General features: G+C 42.7%; 3 protein-coding genes across 15 annotated transcripts in view; all 3 read right to left on the reverse strand.

The window, feature by feature from the left end:
- Positions 1 to 280: 280 nt before the first annotated feature.
- mrpl39 (mitochondrial ribosomal protein L39) lies at positions 281 to 4,416 on the reverse strand. Its single transcript, XM_085910831.1, has 10 exons — positions 4,273 to 4,416; positions 3,764 to 3,964; positions 3,541 to 3,680; positions 3,302 to 3,401; positions 3,042 to 3,109; positions 2,853 to 2,965; positions 2,705 to 2,770; positions 2,020 to 2,173; positions 1,795 to 1,842; positions 281 to 420 (listed from the first exon to the last, which is right to left on the reverse strand). Exons 1-10 carry the CDS (start codon positions 4,307 to 4,309, stop codon positions 346 to 348), a joined length of 1,002 nt encoding a protein of 333 aa, XP_085766957.1. The 5' UTR covers positions 4,310 to 4,416; the 3' UTR covers positions 281 to 345.
- Positions 4,417 to 5,566: 1,150 nt separating this feature from the next.
- On the reverse strand, positions 5,567 to 13,206 carry LOC147062662 (ras-related protein Rap-2a-like). The gene is made up of 2 exons (XM_085910844.1): positions 12,554 to 13,206; positions 5,567 to 6,700 (listed from the first exon to the last, which is right to left on the reverse strand). The coding sequence occupies exons 1-2, from the start codon at positions 12,865 to 12,867 to the stop codon at positions 6,463 to 6,465; spliced, it is 552 nt and encodes a 183-aa protein (XP_085766970.1). The 5' UTR covers positions 12,868 to 13,206; the 3' UTR covers positions 5,567 to 6,462.
- A 1,151-nt stretch (positions 13,207 to 14,357) lies between these two features.
- The window catches only part of LOC147062663 (muscleblind-like protein 2a), a 30,185-nt gene continuing 25,978 nt past the window's right edge, over positions 14,358 to 18,564 (reverse strand). For 10 of the 13 annotated variants that reach the window (XM_085911242.1, XM_085911319.1, XM_085911311.1 and 7 more), the window contains one exon: positions 14,358 to 16,934. In XM_085911242.1, coding sequence (XP_085767368.1) covers positions 16,810 to 16,934 — 125 coding nt within the window. In that variant the 3' untranslated portion in view covers positions 14,358 to 16,809. The remainder of the gene's footprint in view (positions 16,935 to 18,564) is intronic. The other 3 variants (XR_015066000.1, XM_085911262.1, XR_015066001.1) reach the window with 2 other exon arrangements.

Below are 18,564 nucleotides of genomic sequence, written 5' to 3' on the forward strand. Positions count from 1 at the left end.
CCACTCGACATATACATTATTAAAACGTGAAAGTGTACAAAGCTGACAGAAAGCAGGAGTGTTGTGCGTCATGTGTCAGCGGCGACAGCCGCCTGTCTGACAAGTGACGTACGCGACAGCTGCCGACAAGACAATCTCGCTGCAAACACTCTGCGTTTGTTGCCGCAAATTACTCAAGCACACGTGCGGAACACACACTCCCAATAGTTCCAACGCCATCAGATCAACAACAAGCCCATTGATTTGATTTCATTGAAAACAAGTGGAGCTTATTCAGCACTTTGTTTTATCAATTTTTATTGTTCAGACAATACATGGCGAGTGTGTGCGCATAGAATTCAGATGTTACTGGTCGCTTGATTGCGGAGCGGGAGCAACAACAGGGGGCGGAGTTGCTTCCGGAGGCGGCTGCACCTCCACCTGTAGACCGAAAACAGGTTGCTTCAAACAGTTGTATACGATAAATATATACTGTCAATTGCAATTATCAAAAGGTGACGTAATGGACTTTCCATTGTATGACATCGGGTTTACGTGGAACTCAAACAAAATGACAATGTTCCGTATCAACAATTCAACTGGAATGAACAAGTGTTATGCAAATGAAATTGATATCTGACATTGACATTCATCTGTGCGGCCCGATCCCAAGTTAGCGGCATGCTAGCTAGCTGGTAACAAAAGATGTACTCTCAGTTTGCATGAAATAGAACCATCCCTCCCCTCCAGAGTGAATGATTTGAACCAGTGTGAAGAGTTGATGTCAAGTATGACTCAATTCTTTTTTTATTTGTGTATTTGGACAGACAAAATGATTATTAAGACACTCTCATCCCCATCTTGGAAAAAGAAATGACATCTATCGCATAGCATCTTTCAGCAAGGCGGCTTCAGTTTATAGCTCCACTAGTGATTGTGAGAGTGATGCTCTGGGACAAAAGGGACGCGCTAACATTGCAAGCCGGGTGGAATGACGTCCTCCGAAGCCATAAAACAGAGCGGCGCTTCTCCATGCTAATCCCGTCGCGTGTCAGAACTCCACCAAGAACTGATCCACATATCATTTACTTTTGACGTTCATCCAACTCCATACGCGTGTCTTTAACAAAGCGCGGTTTCAATTCCCCAAATAACAGTGGCCCCCGTGAAAAGGAAATGTAGGCCGCCGAGCATAGTATGTCATCGGCTGCCAAATCAAGTGTGCCTATTAATGAGTAGTCTTTTTCCTGCACTGCACACTCAGTCAGTGAAGCACAGGGAATGCCAGAAAGGCTGCAGCAGCAGCAGAATATATTCTGCCTAGATGGCTCCATCCAAAATTAACTCAGCCTAATTTAAATAGCAAAGATTTATGCATCTTCAGTCAGAATTGACTCGTGTCGCGATGCACTTCGTGGAGTGTCTGGAGAGATTTAAAAATACTTTTTTTTTTTTACTGGCTCCTTCGTTGGTGTGTTTGATGTTAACTTCAGAAACAGGCGGTTTGTCCTTCATGCAAAGGATGAGAGTCCTTTCCCAGCTCTTGCCAGAAACATAAATGAAAAGCCATAAAAAAAAAAAAAAGACGTTAAATCCTAACCTCTGGCTACAGTGTGAAATCTGGAGGGATGAGGGGCATCCAGGGTAAAGGGCCTGGCTGGATTTAGAATAAGCGCTAATTTGGACAAGCATCAAGCATGGAGACCCGAGCGCTGCCTCGCAAGTAACGTCCCTGCCTTGAGTTGGCAGCTTTGCTTTTGCTTTGATGTTTTCTCTGTTGGATGTGCGTGTGAAACGGGGAATGTTTGTTCTCACCAGTTTCTTTGCCCGCTGCCTCAGTTTCCTCCAGACTGTGTGGTGGGCCTGCGCGAACGAGACAACGTGACGAGCGCTCACGTGGACACGCAATTCTTGGCAATCGCATTTGACAGTTAACATATCTGAGTAGAGCAACATCTCATTCATAGCCATCTGCTCAACTCCAAATTTTCCCTTGTGTTCTTTACATTTTCAAAATAATAAAAGTAGCATCCATCCTACCTCCAGCTGCATAGGCAGTGAGAGGCCCTGTGCTCGCCGATGGAGGCCCCAGCGCCCTGCTCCCAGGCTGTGGAGCGCAGTCACCTCGTACTGGAAGCACAGGCCTGTTCGGGCCACTAGGGGGCCTCCGCTCAAAAGGACATGGTCCCCACATCTAGAGGGGAGACAGACCGAGTCACCTTGAGCTTGTCATTTTTCATTGACACATTTAGGACCGGCCCTTCATTTGAATAACATTTTGTTCTGCATTTTGAGTAAACATTGTCTGCGGCAGAAAATAGTGCAGTTTTATGATATTGACTGATATTTCCATTCATATTTTATTTATTTTTCTATTTATTTTCATTTCCACTTTTGTTTTAAATTTCTAAGTCTTTTATTTTTATGTTTCGCACTTTTAGTTGTTTTAATTTCCACACACGCAACATGTAACATTGATTGTTTTATGGACTTTACTTAGCGTAGTATGATTTTGTGTTGTTGTTGTTCAGTCTTCAATATTTGTTTCATGTGCTGAGTGTAAACACAGTTGTGATTTTATTTTTTTTTAGTCGTGCTAACACGACTGGCTAGTTATACAGTATACGTCCAATGTTCCTGTCTGTAGATGTAGTTTCATACAAATCTGCACGAAGAAAATTTGGTCTGGAAATTCAACCATGCTCTGATGCATATGCAATGTCACCTGTAAAGCGTCACTGTCCCTTTGGGATTCTGGGCTGCCCTCTGCTCTACCTCTTCCTGTTGACACCTGAAATGGAGATAAACGTCAAACTGTGTAATTGACCTCAGAAGTAACAAGAGTCAGCTACATCATCGTGTGATCCATTTACCTGCTGTGTGAAAAGACTTCGAATGCCAGAGAGGGGGCCACCTCCAGAGGCTCCCAGGGAAGGTCCTGCAAGATGAGCTGCTGAGCACCTCTTGTTAGAGAGCGAAATGACTCCTAGAGCACAAACACAGACAAGTGAGATCCCGAGAGTTCCAAAAGTGCAGCGGCGAATACAGCAAAGGCATCAAACCTCATTGGGAGCCCAAGAGTCCAGCTGAGGGTCCAGGACAAAGTCACAAAGAAAAGCCCCTGAAGTAACTGTGGGGAATTTATGAGTGAAACAAGTTTCAGGACAAATCCAGATGAGCTCAAATATTAACAACCACTGAGCGGCCAATGTTCACAGTTGCAAATGTTCGCCAATGGTTTTTTCTTGTTTTGAGCCACTTAAAAAATAACAGTCGTGACCTTTCAAACACTTCGCCCCGCAGTGGGTTTAAAGCAGCATACCTGGAACCTCTGGTGTGCAGAGCAACTCCACAGACAATTGGTCCTTGAACGCCGTCTCCAGCACCTGACCGAGAAGGGCCGCGCAGGAACGCCAATATGCCTGTCGATGGGGGGAAAAGGGCTTAGGGTGGCTAATTTTTAAGAGCAGTGAAGAGTTCTAATGGCATATACACATGCAAATAGACTCAATTTGGGCAAGATAATGTCTCCTTGAAATAAAAATAACTTCCACAGTTCACCTGGTTGACCAACGTGGGGTCGCTGTCTTTGAATGTGAGCAATGTAAGGGTGCAGGAGTGAGCGAGCGGCTGGTGGAGAGGCCAAGGTTCCCCGTCCACAAGGGCCAAAGCAGAGTTGGTCACGTGATGCTCTGTCAGGTCTGCATGACATACCGGAGTTTTTTTTTTCAGTCTAGTAGATGAGGAACGCATGCAAAAGAGAACAACAGTCCTTTTAACTCACGCCTGGCACAGCTCAGCGGCGTGGACATTCCTCTGTTCATGACGAGCAGAGTACCATCCACCCCCGGACCCTGCATGGAAACCTCGATCTTCTCCACACGGGGGTAGAGAGCCCGCTGCCGGGCCTGTTCTCTGGAGAAGACTGCATTGCGGTGGCTGAGAGCCTCGACACGCACTGCTGCTGCGGCAGTCGACCTGAAACCTGCGAAGATGCAAAAAATGACAGGTGCTGGAATAAACAGATCATTATTTTACTTCAATTAGAAGACATCTCACCAATTTTAATATACTATTGAAATTGGGACGGAACAAAGACGTAAACTGAGAACCTTTAATTACTCATACCTGATATAGAAAAATATTTTTTTAATAATTGCTGTTTATGGTAAGAATACCCTTGATGAAGGTTGGATTTACTTGGGGTGCATTGGTATGCTTTTACGTCTTTCTGTCAAGTACTGATTAATTTAGATGAGAGCGACTTGTCATTGCTCGCAGTTTGCAACTTACGGCGTTGGATTCGCTGGCATGCAGTCTTGATCAGCATCGTGAAGTAGTTTTCGATGACTATTCGTCTATTCCGTCAGCCTCAAATTGAAGGACGCCATGCCAGGTTCTTGTGCACCAACATTGAGTCCTGCAAGAAACTAGATCCCGAAGCTTATGTTCCGTTTGTCTCACAAGACCGCAGTTACAATTATGTCCACTAAGCGTCGCTGTGCCCTGTGACTTCTATGCTTACGTAAACGACCGCTACCTCCACGTCCAGATGGAAAATCAGGATGCGTCAATGTCACATCATACATGTGGAATAGCAAGCCACGTCATGTTTTTTTTTTAAAACTGACTTTTACCCCGGTGTTACCCCAAAAGACACGAATGAGTTGTTGTTCCTTTACCAAATGGATTGCATCAAAATGTATGATCTTTGCTGTGGTGTCTCGTGTCCTCCAGCTTCATTAATGACAATTGAATGGAATTTGACGAATGCTGGAGTTTGAGGTCCAAAATCAGCAGGAAAGAACTGGAACTAATCACAGCAGCAAATCAGGGACATCATCTGCAGGAACAAAATGTAAATCAACCACATCACAAAGCCTCTCGGCAGAAGAAGGTCTGTTTTCACTATGAGACTAGAAGACATCTTGAGTTTGGATGGAGCTGAGTGGTTCCAAGTAAATAATAGCCAGATGGAAAAATATGCGGATATTTTCTGCTCCATATTAATTTCAACCAGTCTTTGTTTTGTTTTAAAAAATGAATCTAAAAGTCAACATGTTTTGTTGTGATGTGAGATAATCTTGAATTAATTAAGAACATAGATCAAACAGTTCTCACTCCTTTCTTCGTTGTTGCCTTGACAGGATCTCTATTGGAAAAAGTTTGAGGATAGTGCAAATAAAGAAAGATTTGTCCCATATCTCCATCAACAATCACAAATTCCTACCCTCAAACCACCACATCATGGTCCATGTGAGAAAGCAGCACGGTCCAGAAGTGCATATAGAACAAAGAGTAGTTGCAGAAGAACCAGAGCAAAGTGTCAGATGATCAATTTGCGATTCCTTTCGCTTCAGATCTTCTCTCTCGCTTCAGATCGCTTGCTTATTGACTATTTCATTTATTGCTGACCATAAGCATTTGTTATTGAATCGGTTGAACATTAATGACTGTCAACGACTGACTGAAATTGCTCTCACCAGGATTATCACGAATGAAAATATTTCACTGACGTGTTAATGTGGCCTTTTTTTTTTTTTTTTTTAACTTTAAGGTCGATTCGGGCTGCACTTCAACCAGATTATCAGTGTGTGTGGTGCCCAGATTAACATGCATGTTGTTGCCCTGGGATGAAAGTGCACAAAGAAAAGGAACACAAAACAACATGATACAGTGGTGCATAAAGATGTAGGTATTTATTTGTTTGAGTTGAAAATAAGTGTTGATGAGATCCACTAACTAATGCAATTCAAGACACACTGTCACTGCCATGTTAGGCATACAAGGCATTTGTATCATCTGTAAGGTGTCAAGTGTCTGCACATTTCAATAATGATTGATTGACATTGTCTCTTTGGGTGAGATTGTACTCGAGGTCAGCGTGAGAGTATGACTTCATGCACACATCATCCATGTTTGGGATATCTCCTCAAGAGGTGCAGCTTTTTATTCTCGGGACATTCATTCATCTATTCATTCATTCGTTGTTAGGCGGGCCGACTGCTGGGCCGACCTCTGGGGTGACACCTTCACAGTGGTGCTGTTTGACATCGGTGTAGAAATCTGCCGTTTGATCTTTACACCCTCGAGAAAGGAAACAAGACAGATGTTGTATATTTGCCGCTGTCTTTTTCTTGGCTTCCCAAAATGATTTAGGGCACCGATCCTCTTTGTTGATGGCTTTTAAGGTGTTTTTTTGGCACTGCGCCGCCTTTGGGAAAGCCCCTGAAATTGGCTGTTTACCAGGAGGGGGCTGATGGATGTGGAAGTTCAAAAAAAAATCCACCCTGTGTCCAAGGGATTAGATTTCATCTCAATTGTCTGCTTCACCGGGTGCTTTCCTACATTTCCCAGCATGCCTCTCAGCCAAAGCGCGTGACTGACACGGAAATAAGAAATGGCAACAGCGACATTTTTTCTTGAGTCCTCTCCAACTTCACTCTCTCATCATGATTTTATTTGTCCACGTCTAGGGATCCGCTACTGTACGCTGCAGGCGGGGCAGCACGCCTCTCTGCGGTCTGGCAGTGGGCAAAAATCCATCTGCCGCACGATCTCGGTGAAAAGCTCGTCCACCATCGTCTTGCTCTTGGCAGAGGTCTCCATGAAGGGACAGCCCCAGTCTTCTGCTAGCGCCTGGCCCTCGCCGGGCGACACCTCCCTCTCGTCTTCCAGGTCCACCTTATTCCCCACCAGCACAACCGGCACCTGCTGGTACCTGGAAAGAAAAGACAAAGCCATCTGTAATCTTTTGGTACAAACACTCCGACAGGAACTTCCTTCCCGATGCCTCCGAGAAAAACCCGTTGATGCGGCGAGTGTCGGCCTACATACTGTCAGTTGCTGAAACCACAAGAACCAAGCACAGTGGAGCAAGAGGAAAGCCACAAAAGCAGTTTCCCAGGAGGATGCCAGTCCTCCGTGGGTGTCTAATATCTGTGGGCGGTCCCATTAGAGAACTGTCACGACGAACGAAAACCTCTCTGTAACAATGCCTTTGCTTGGCATGCAAGCGACGCATCTAAAGGCATCTGCCAACGATTGCTCTTGCACAATACACGTGTCTCTCTTCCCCCCTGGGCCATCGATAGATGGAGCCCTAGCCTGGAGCAAGTCATGGATAACGGGAATACTAACTGAAGTAAAAACTGTTTCTTAATTCATTCCCTGCCATTGACGGCTATAGACGTCAAAGATCCATTTTTATTGGGTTGATAAAGGCTGACATTCGGCAAAATACCGATGGGATGAAGTATGACAACACACTTAAAATCCACTTGTCACACTTTGTGACTGGTGCTGGTCAGTCAATGGCAGGGAACACAAAGTAACCAGCCAAACCATTCATGCTCACTTTCCAACCATGAACACACAATGCCCTGCATGGAAAGTGCTTCACTACACCTCACTGATTCTTTTTAGAAACCACGTTTACCAATTCTTTGTCTTTTTTTTTTTTTTTTTCTTCTGGTGGTTGACTGACACTCTTCTCCAGGTGGTGTCCACCAATAGGATGCTGATTTGTGGCTTCCTGCATTTGCTTTTGTGAGATGCCAGAGGGATGGCAGCCGCATCCCTTACAAAGGAAAGAAGAGCGGCCATGCTCGTCATCCGACCTGTGTGTGCATTGAGGGTGTGAACAAGGACAAGAGCCACGTGGGCAAATGCAAGCTGACAGTCTCGCAGGAGAAACTCTAAATATATCGACAAAGACACGGGGAGTGATGTAGCGGCTGAAGAGCTTGCTTGTTGCCATGCCGGGCTGCACGCTGTCACTGCTCTGCCTCGCAGGGATTCGTCGTCTACTGTGTGGCGTTTCATTGGAATGCTCGTGGTGCCCCCAGTAGGAATACACAGACGGTCAATTGGTCCGCTTACACAATTATACAGAAGGTGCCACTTTGATGCAGTTAGTGGTTTTTTTTGGTTGAAAAACATCATGTGAAGGCGATCTCTGATTATTTCAACTACCGGAATTGTAAGACTCACGGAACGGAACCTCTGTAAGACGTGGCATTTGATGTTTAATGGCTGGAGGTGGAATCAAACCTGCACCCTCCTAACTGTGAGCCGCCCTTTTGTTGTAAAATGCACTACATAATTAAAATTGTTTTGTATTGTATTGTATCGTCAATGATTTTGATAATCGGTTATTTAACGATTGATATTTCTAAATGTTGTCATATATTTAACTTCCCATGTTCTTGCCCTATCTGAACGGCGGTTATTGATATGTCTCAGTCCAGCTATCATACATTTTATTTGGTACTGTTTTAGCTTTGCATGTTAAAAGCGCATTTTTTCACTGTAACTAAAAAAAAACAATTAAATGTAAAGTGTGTTTAACATTTGACAATTTCTACTTGAGATGTAACTTTCTCTGTGCCTTAGAGGGAGCATGTAGCCCACCAACCTTCATGTTTGTCGTTAAAATGGCTATAAAGCTGCAAACATGCTTCATTGTCATTAAAATACTGAGTCACATTTTTGTTGGAGCTAATTACCGCTGAGAGTTGCTGTGCCGGGAACATAACACAAAGAACAGCAATGTTTACTTCAAAAAAAAAAAAAAAATTGGGATCTTTCACTTGTATCTTCAGGGCAGATGTAGCCTTATTAAAGCTACCTGCTGTGCAAAATTGTGATTTCACAAGCAGCAGCAAGCAAATCAGCATGAAGGGCTTGAATGCAGAATTCTGCATCTGCTGCTGATTAGCTGCAGCTAATCTGTGTGTGCCACACAACAAATACACAAACAAAACACACGACATCACAAGTTGTGTGTGAGTTCTAGAAGAAGTGCTCGATGAATCTTCTGGCTCTCTGTGCTACTTAGCAATAAAGAGAGAGAGAGATTGGACCAGTGCAGCAGACCTGGATGTATTATTTATTTATTTATTTATTATTGGTGGTCAACAGATAATATGAGAAGCATGTTTAGTGGGCTGCATGCACTTGACTGATGTCCCTTCATTGCTTGCTTTCCAAAAGGCTGATCACTCTAATGACTTGCTTTTTTGCTGTTGGCCAATGCTAAAAGCCTGAGATCCAAATGCTTCTTTGAGGCCACACCGGGGATCCCCCTGAGATGCGTTGTTTTGGTCTCCGCCCTGTTCCCACTCCCCTCCTGCTATTAGACACAGCATCAGTGCAGCGTGAAAAGGCAACTTTGAAGCGGCTTCACCCCCCCCCAACCGATTCGGCACAAGCTGAACGAGATGATCCGATTGTGTGTCGGGAAAAAAGTATGACGCTAGAAGTCATAGAGTGTCAGAATTCTATTTTGCAACCTGCGCCATGGAATAGCATGCAAGCTCGTGTGAGAGCAGATGTGTGCAGCACACATTCTTTCCCCACATAAGAGCCCTGCATTCCAGTTTACACGACTCCCTAATGGACGCCTGATGTCTTTTTGGCTTCAAACCCAACTCAATTCCATTAAGTTCTGGTGAGTGGGTTCATGCAACTTCACCGCATGTTGTTGGCTGGCTCAGCACAAAATTGGATCAGCAGGATGATCTCCTAAAGGGTCCATAACGTGATGTCGATGCCCCGCGAACACAACTCGCACAGGGTGCCTTATTAACTCTTTGCGACGGGGCCAATTGAGCCCCTCGTCTGCTGTAAAATTCATCTGGTGCTTGTTGGATGGTCTGCACCAACGGAAAAGCATTGTTGTTGTTTTTTTTTCCTCCAGTAAAATCAGACTCCACCAGAGAGTCATCATCATCATGGGACCTTGTGAGGCCCCGCACATGACAAGGAAGAAATCCGCCTGCAGTTTAATCTTAACAGTCCTAAAATGCACTGAAAAAACGTTTTGTTGAATTTACTCACACGCGCATTTTTAAAGTCGATGTATACTCGACTTAAATAAATGTATCTGAATACGACGACGACAAAAATAAAATTGAATAAACAGAAAAATATATATATTAATGTGACACATCTCTCTGCTGACCTGGGAAAACCTCGTGATCCCTCCGGACTAGCAGGAAGAAGTAGATGGGGAGATGGAATGTTGAGCTTCCCTGCTGAAGCTGCAGTATCCGGGACCTGACCCCGCCCGGATAAGCAGTAGATGGATGGCTGGATGGACGGATCCTATTTTGGAACCCATTCATCCATTTTCTGAACTGCTTATAGGGTTGTGGGTGTGCTGGAGCCTAACCCAGATTTGAAATAAAATGCTGGTGGGGCTTAACTGGCACTTTTGCACACCCTGGCCCCCGGTGTAACACTGTCTCTGTTGCTAACTGACTGACAGTATCATATACAAACACAAATCAATAAACACTCATTTATCCATTATCTGAACCGGTTATGGTTCTTCATGAGGGTCACGGGTATGCTGGAGCCTATCCCAGCAGTCTTTGGGCAGTAGGCGGGGGGGCACACACTCACACCTAGGGGCAATTGGCCTACCAAGCATGTTTTTGGGATGTGGGAGGAAACCAGAGTACCTGGAGGATACCAACACGAGCATACACAGGAAGGCCGGAGCCGGAATTGAACCCTGTACCTCTGAACCAACACTACCGATATAAATTTCCCTCTGTGTCAAAAACTTTCAGTTTTCTCTCCATTTGTCCAGTTGTCTTCAAAAGGTGACTCCATGTGCTTTATTTGACACTTTACCTTTACTGTTTACTTGCACTATGTACTTGAATGACATGTTAATTGAGCATAAAATGGATTTGGGGCATAAAAAACAAATACATTTACTTGATATTGTTTTTACTGTAAATCATGTCTTAAATGAGAATAAACTGGCAATTCATCATAAAGTGTGTGTATGACTTTCCAAGGCATTGCTAAGATAATTATGTCGACTAAATATCAAAATGACATGATTGTAATTTTTAAGTTCACATAGCATTTGTACTGAATCTCAGTCCGAGTGTGCAGGGCCACCTTGTTTTGTTGAACCCTCCATTCTTCTCATTTTAAATGGACTTTTACAAGCTGCAGTGCATTTTGAAAGAAAAAAACCTCCAACAAGCATAGACTAATCAGACAGATGTTATGATTATATAAGAATGCGTCTCCTACAGCGTAAAAAGCCACTTGAGAAGCAGAGTTGTGGGAAATTAGGGTATGTACTATTCATATGCCACATGCACACTTGGTGGGCTTGGATAAACATATCATAATTTGTTCATTTGTTCGATTAGACATGGCATAATCGATTATCGATTTATAATTTTGCGGATTCCGATAAGACTTGCCGTTACCGGAACTGCTATTTTATTTATACGGATGCAGCCAGCGCTCTGGTTAACTTCCTGCCAACTACCAAAAAAACAATACGAGCAGATGGCTCTAAAATTGGACCAAAACAATAACCAGTAACAATAACCACTCTGAATATATTATTATCTGAGTCACTGATGGTATCAGGGTACACTTAGTCCGAAACTGTCAGACTAGCGCTAACAACAAAACAGCAGTTGCTGTGATGTCACACCATTTCATCCGAGTGAGCAAAATTATAAATCGATATTCATTATCCCATGCCCAATCGAATGAGTGGTCGAATTACGACTCATTTGTGCACAGCACGCACACACACACACACACACGTGCACACACACACACACACGCACGCACGCACGCACGCACGCACGCACACACACACACACACACACACACACACACACACACACACACACACACATATTGCACATTCCCGGTTATTTTGATTCTCAGCAAAATGAGTTGCAAATATGGTGCAAAAATATCTTTAGTTGAGCTACTCATCACAACACAGCTGGACATATACTGCTTTGTATTGATGTAAAAAACACTCATCTTAAAATGCTCTCCAAGGCTAAATTGACCACATGTGAGAATTTGCTATCTAAGGAATTGAACAAATTCTTGGCTCAACTGTTTTCCGAGCCCATTGGGGAGGCTTTATAACACTACACAATTTACAGCACCTTAGGATGATCTTTCAGAGGCATCTGATAACGTGGCCTTTTATTACTTTGACTTGACTTGATAGGAACGTTGCTAGTCTAGCTCAGGGCACATATTAACAGACAACCATTAACATGCAGTGACACTAAAAGTACCAAAAATTGTATTTTCTTGAATTGCTCATCAAACATTCCTCATCCCAAACTGTTTATAATAGATCAGTGAGTGTTGAGCATAACAAGGCCAAGTCAGTCACATGATGTCTCAAAGGGACTTTTTACAGTCTTGTCATCTTCTGAAAGCCATCCAAGATAAGGCCCAACTGTGCTGTGTGCTTGTGGGATGAGCTCAGTGGATTTGTTGAGTAACGGTCTGAACTAAGTGATCAGAAGAACATCCCGAGCTAGTCATGTGTGTGAGTGCATAACCGCAGGGCTCAGCAGCTGCTTTTTTAACACAAAATGTCATTGTGTATTTATGAATTTATCTTCTTCCCATTTTTTTTTCTCTTTTCAAGCTTCCCATCCAAGTACAGCACTGAGCTAGCCTGATGCTGCTTAGTTTACAGTAGAATATTACCTATCTGTCTGTCTGTCTCTCTCTTTGTCTCTCCGTCCATCCATCCACACCCTGCAAATTGCAAACTCACCTCTTGACCCTGATAATCTGGTCCCTCATGGGTTTGATGTCCTGGAAGCTCTGCTGGTTGACCAGACTGTAGACCAGGATGAAGCCTTGGCCGTTCCTGATGTAAAGGTCCCGCATGGAGGCGAACTGCTCGGTGCCGGCCGTGTCGAGGATCTCCAGCACCGACGGGGACGAGTCCACCTCGATCTCCTTCCGGTAGAAGTCTTCGATGGTCGGGTCATATTTTTCGATGAACGTTCCGGTGACGAACTGCACGGTCAGGGCCGACTTGCCTACCCCGCCGCTGCCGAGGACCACCACTTTGTACTCCCGCATCGCGCCCCGCTTTCACATCCGCCACATCCCGACCTCGCGTTGTGCGCTCACGCCGCGGCCACGACGCGCCGAATGCAGTGCAAGGCAGAGGGGATGTTGCATTCAGCCTCTACGGAGACGTTCCCACGCTATCTGGACGGAACCCCCTTCCACGGGCATCCATAATGCAATAGGCAGAAATAAGACTGGCTATAATTAGAAACGAGCCGGCTGCACATCTTGCAAATGTGCTAAAACGACATTTTCCCCCGTTCAGTGTGCAGCGACGATCAGTGGAAGGGAAGGCGAATGTCTTTTTGTCCCCGAGAAGACAAAAAAAAAAAAAAAAGTGCAGGGAATCCACGCCTTTGGATTCCGTGCATCAGGCAGACGTTTCCGGCATGTCACGTATAATAGAAGGGAGGTAACTCATAGCGGACACTTTATTAGGTACACCCACGAGCTGCACTTTCACAACGGCTTTCGCTGTAACGAAAATATAAACATAAGAAAAGAATACAACGGAAAATATCACATAAACATTGCCAATAACAGACTTGTCCACAGTTGTACTTGACCCTCAGTAAAGTACATTATTGATCAATAGAACATAATCAAACCGAGGGTGATCTTAGTAATGATGGTTCTCTTATTTGGAGTAAAACAATCTGAATAATCTCTCAGTCTAATTAACAAAAACGATTCTTGTTATGACCTAGAAGTATTTTCCATCCAGTGTTTTTCATTTGCAGTAATCATAAATTTACTACTGCGTTAGCCGATAATCAAGAACGATTAGATTGTTGCATATTGTTATGACCGAGAAGTCTTTTCCATTTTCAGTAATCATGAATTTATGTTTGGGTAATGTTGTCATCAGGGATGGCGCTACTGTACACCGGGGCTCGGGGTCATTGTCCCCTCAGAACTCCGTTTAGCTTCTCCGGCATTTTATTTATCATTCTAAATTATTATAATAATAATTAGATTTTTTTTTATCCCCCCCCCCCCCCCACTATTTCCAAGTCTATAGAGAAAAAAGTCCTAAAGCCGTCCTTGCTCAGGACCATTCCGATAAATTTTTAAAATATTACTATTTGGTGGAGTATTATGGTAAATGTTTCTCGTTATGGGTCATATTTTTACGTAGCATTTCAACTGGCCCAGCTTTCCCATGGAGGGCAAGTGATGAGAGACAACCACAAAGGTGACATTGACTTTTATTTCTTTCTTTCGATAGAATTTACACTACCTCGCTGGAACCAAAGCACATTTGACTATAAGGAACATAATACAAAGAATACATTTCTCCCAAAAAGATTACAGCAAAACTATTGGATGGTTGGTTGGGCGCACAGAAGCAAGGATGGCAGTCTCCAACCGTCTCGCGTGTAGCCCCCTCTGTCGGCCAAAACTGCGAATGACACTTTCTCACGTAGGGGTCAACAAGTTCCTTATCCTCGACTGGTAACTCCGTTGCCATTTTGGCTTCCACTCAAAAAAAACATGGCTTCACATAGCAATAATTATTTCTTTATTTGAAATGAAAGTACGAAAGGGTCGAGTAAAGAACGTCTCTACAAATAGTTTACAACAACAAAAACCAACAATATACACGCAACGGACTTCAGATAAGGCAATGAATTTGGATACCCAGAGTCTGCTCAGAGAACCAACAGTTCAAAGTTCTTCCGTTGGCCTTCTCTTACCATCCACTGTCTATGCTTAAAATACACGTCAAGGACTTTGTGGGTAAAACAAGGACGTCTCAAGTGCACCGCCCCGCCAACTACATTCACTTGAAAACACATGGTTGACTGCTGCAAATCTCCAGTGTGAAAAGTGCTATCCATAACTCTCGCATCAAGTCAGTGAAGAGCCTGAAGGTCCTTATCAACATTGCTAGATTTTGTTATTGTGTATACATATTTATATACTTATATGGTGATTCATTCTAGTGAGTGTCACAGCTCTACAGCGGCTGTTGTTTTCTAGTGAAAATATTAGTTTGTGGTTACAATCTCAGTGAAGAATAAGAAATGTTAATATCTTGACTACAATCTACCTTGTGTACGTAATTCGGTGGGGGGGTAAGTCAAACAATGTCTTTTACAAAAATACCAAACTTTAGCAACTGCAACATTTGGTTGCCACAGCAACAACTTAATATTGTTATGAAATACTAGCATACCAGAGTGAAAAGTACACCCTTTTTAAAAGTTTTCCTTCGCTTTTTTTTCTCCGGCTAAAATGTCATCTATACAATAAACATGTTTTTGTTCTCCAACAACACAAGCAACTCTATTCCTACACTCTCACTTCTGAAAGATCATTCTCCCCCCCCCACCCTCTTTCCAGCAAGAAGGCCATCTAGGTCTAGCAGCTTCCAGCAGTCTATAGGTGGACTTGGAAGCTTCCACCTCCACACCGCTGACAAAGCACGGTGTGACACAGCTCAATAAGTTACATTCATTTCAAATATTTTTTACAACATAGTAATTAACATGAGGGCAAAGATCAATAAAGAGTAAAGATAAATTAAGAGAAAAGTAAACCTTTTGAGCCCCAATCACAAATAAAACACACAATGCGATGCATGAAGACAATCAAGGAGAATGAAACCCAAGTTTGTGGATTGTCAATGGTCATCAAGCACCATGAAATTACATTTGTTTTGGGCAAGAACAAACACAAATAAAAATCTTTTTTTCTAAATGATCTTTAAAACATATTACACTATGAAATATGCCGATTGATTTAAAAAAAACAACAACACAAGAACATTTCATGTCCTCGACTTGCTTGAAGTGCAGGTGGAGCCAAGTCCAAACATACTTTGAAAGCACACATAGCACAAACTTTAAACACAATTCTATAACCAGAAACTAAATTACATATATACATTACACGCACGTTTTTTTAACCTTCTCACTTATATATTCTTCTTGTAAATTACCAGTAATAAATGATGGTACATTGTGAGAGCTAGTTGGTGATCCAGAAAGACACTTGTGATCTCAATGGACAGTTGGTAGAAAAAAATATAATTTTTTCCCCCCCCACGCTAAACGTGACACCAGCTTGTCTGCAACTGGCTATCATCCAGGTGAGCATGTTTAGGCACTTCTACAGTTTTCTAGGGTGAAAGAGAATTGCGGGTGATTGTGGAGCCAGGTAGCCCTCGAGTTCAAGTCTTCAGCATTTGGTTAAGCACCAAAACATGCCGTCACCGAGTCCGCCATGCTCCCATGTCTGCCGGCAGACTATCCGTTCTCATGCGCACGCACATACACACATGGCTTGGGATGTCTAGGGACGAAGCCCCATCAAGTCCTTGGCACTGACTCCAGCACCAAGCCGACCACCCCAGCTGGATGCAGTTTAAAAAGGCGGCACCTCCACAAATCATCGTTGTGTTGTTGTTGGTGTTCCAAGCAGCTTTGGGACATGATTAAAAAAAAAAAAAAAAACATCTTCTCCAGGTCGGGCTTTGGCAAAATGCTTCCAGGGTTGATACGATACAGGTCATCGAGGGCAGATGCAGTATGTGCGGGGGACCCCTTTGAGCTGCCACATTCCATTCTGAGGAGAGCCACTCTCACACCACTGGACAAAAACACTTGAGGCCATCAAAGCGTGTCAGTGTGGTTACAGGTTTTCCCGTGACTGTCTAACTACAATAGAGTGCACCATAACGTCAAAGTGCAAATCCAGCATATTGTTTACTAAACAAGGACAGAAATTGTGTGGAAATTCCTCAAATAAATAGTCAAGAAAGGGTTTCAATGACCACTGCGGTGTGCCTATTCTGTGTGAACCACACACAATACGTACATTACCAATATATTTGACTTTTAGAGTCAGTAAAAAAAAAAAGAAAAGAAAAATAATACACACTATATGGTGCCTGTGTGTTTGTGTGTTACACTGACACTGCCATAAGTGCAATTACGTGTGAGACTCTTAGCATGCAGGTTGCTGCACCTCTATGGGAGAGGTAAAATAGTATTTACACGTGAGCAGATTGGGGTTTTGAAGTGCACCTCCTTCACAATCCAGCGCTTTTGTGACGTTTACTTTAGAATGATCTGCAGGGGAGACACACAAAGACAGAGAGAAACATTGATTGAGATATTTTACCCAGCACACAATTGCATTTTCCTCAGAATCAGCACTAATCACATTTTTTTTTCTGTTGCCCTTTGGACCTATATCCAATTACTCATAGGAGTGAGACAAATCTCCACTCTGCAGGTTAGTGTTTCAATGCACAGTTCAGTTGACATGTATTCCATATGGAAAAAATGAAAACCTGCATGCACAGACGCCCAAATTGCCCATCAGAAATGAAATTGTGGAAATGATGGCCCAGTTACTACTATGTATAAAAAAAAAAAAAAACCTGAAATAGAAATTACAATTGGTGCAAACAAACATTGTAATCTTTTCTCAAAGCTTTAGCAGCCCAAACAGAGTGCCTGAGATAAAATATATGCAGCAAAAATTCACGGTGTGTCCAAATTCACAAACTGCGATCTCTGAAAGTCCGTTTTTCAGCCGCAGTATGTCACTTTCAGTGCAACCCGATCGCAATTGGTGTCTAAATACAGATTACCGTATTGGCCCGAATATAAGACGGTGTTTTTTGCATTGGAATAAGACTGAAAAAGTGGGGGGTCGTCTTACATTCGGGGTCTAGACATTATATCCATTCACAACGCTAAATGGCGCTAAATATCTTAAAAGCGAATGCTGAACTTAACTCCCCAGGCCAAAGCGAACCCCTGTCACAAAGAATCAAAATAGCAGTAGCCGTTTGCATTATTTTATTGCCATGTTTTTCCTTCTTCAGATTTGTTTTAAGACTACAGTTACAGTTAGACTTTACTTTGATGGTTAATGCAGTTATTGCAGTTTCGTTGTTTTATCAAAGTAGATTGGTTTATTTACATTTCCAAAACCAGAAGCCATTCATTTACAAATGTGATTGCACTTTAGTTTACAAATTTAAATGTTCAGATATTAAGAGGTGATAGACAGTTTTTTGCATGATGTGAATGAGGCAAAATAACGTTTTTTTTCTCTCGACTATTTTGTTATAATCATTTGTTTCAGATGTACTGTAATTATTTTCTGTATAAAAATTAAATTTGGTGTTCAAAAAGTCTTTTTTCAAACTTGAGTCTTGAAAAAGATAATCAGGGTCATTTTATATTTGGGCCAATACGATAATCTCTTTCCCAATCTCCCAATTTCTTTTCCTCCATGAAATCTCAAATAATACATGCACAAAATACAAATACATACATAATGTGCAAAATATGGGTGCCCTGAGAGAAAATGTAACTGGAGCTGTGGTGAAAGTGATACCTAAATATTCATTAAAATTCCAAATAAGGCTTAAGCACCATTATGAATGGCTTTTTGATTCTGCCACAACCAGCTAATATATTAAATAGAAATAGAAAAATAATTTTGACAATAGCGTTCCATTTTTTTTCTTTGGTAAGGAGTCGTCTCACTTGGGGAGTGTGTCATGGGATGAAAATCCATTTTACGACAGAAGGGGCCGCTGTCGTATAATTTGTAACCTACAACCAATGCTAGTTAAAGTAAAAAGGTTAGATGTGTGCCAACTCACTCTAACTCATTGATTAGCATTTTAAATGTTGTCCGTCTTTATGTGAAAACGTATATATACTTTGTCCATTCATGTTA

Source organism: Syngnathus leptorhynchus, chromosome 1, assembly GCF_054491065.1.
Source record: "Syngnathus leptorhynchus isolate UIUO chromosome 1, UIUO_Slep, whole genome shotgun sequence".
Classification (NCBI taxonomy): Eukaryota; Metazoa; Chordata; class Actinopteri; order Syngnathiformes; family Syngnathidae; genus Syngnathus; species Syngnathus leptorhynchus.

Coding starts and splice junctions, on each gene's coding strand:
- mrpl39 (XM_085910831.1), bottom strand. CDS start 4,309: ATGCTGATCAAGACTGCATGCCAGCGAATCCAACGCC. Junction 3,110..3,301: donor CTGCACACCAGAGGTTCCAG/GTATGCTGCTTT, acceptor AATTCCCCACAG/TTACTTCAGGGGCTTTTCTT. Junction 2,966..3,041: donor ACTCTTGGGCTCCCAATGAG/GTTTGATGCCTT, acceptor TTTGTGCTCTAG/GAGTCATTTCGCTCTCTAAC.
- LOC147062662 (XM_085910844.1), bottom strand. CDS start 12,867: ATGCGGGAGTACAAAGTGGTGGTCCTCGGCAGCGGCGGGGTAGGCAAG. Junction 6,701..12,553: donor CAGATTATCAGGGTCAAGAG/GTGAGTTTGCAA, acceptor TTTTCTTTCCAG/GTACCAGCAGGTGCCGGTTG.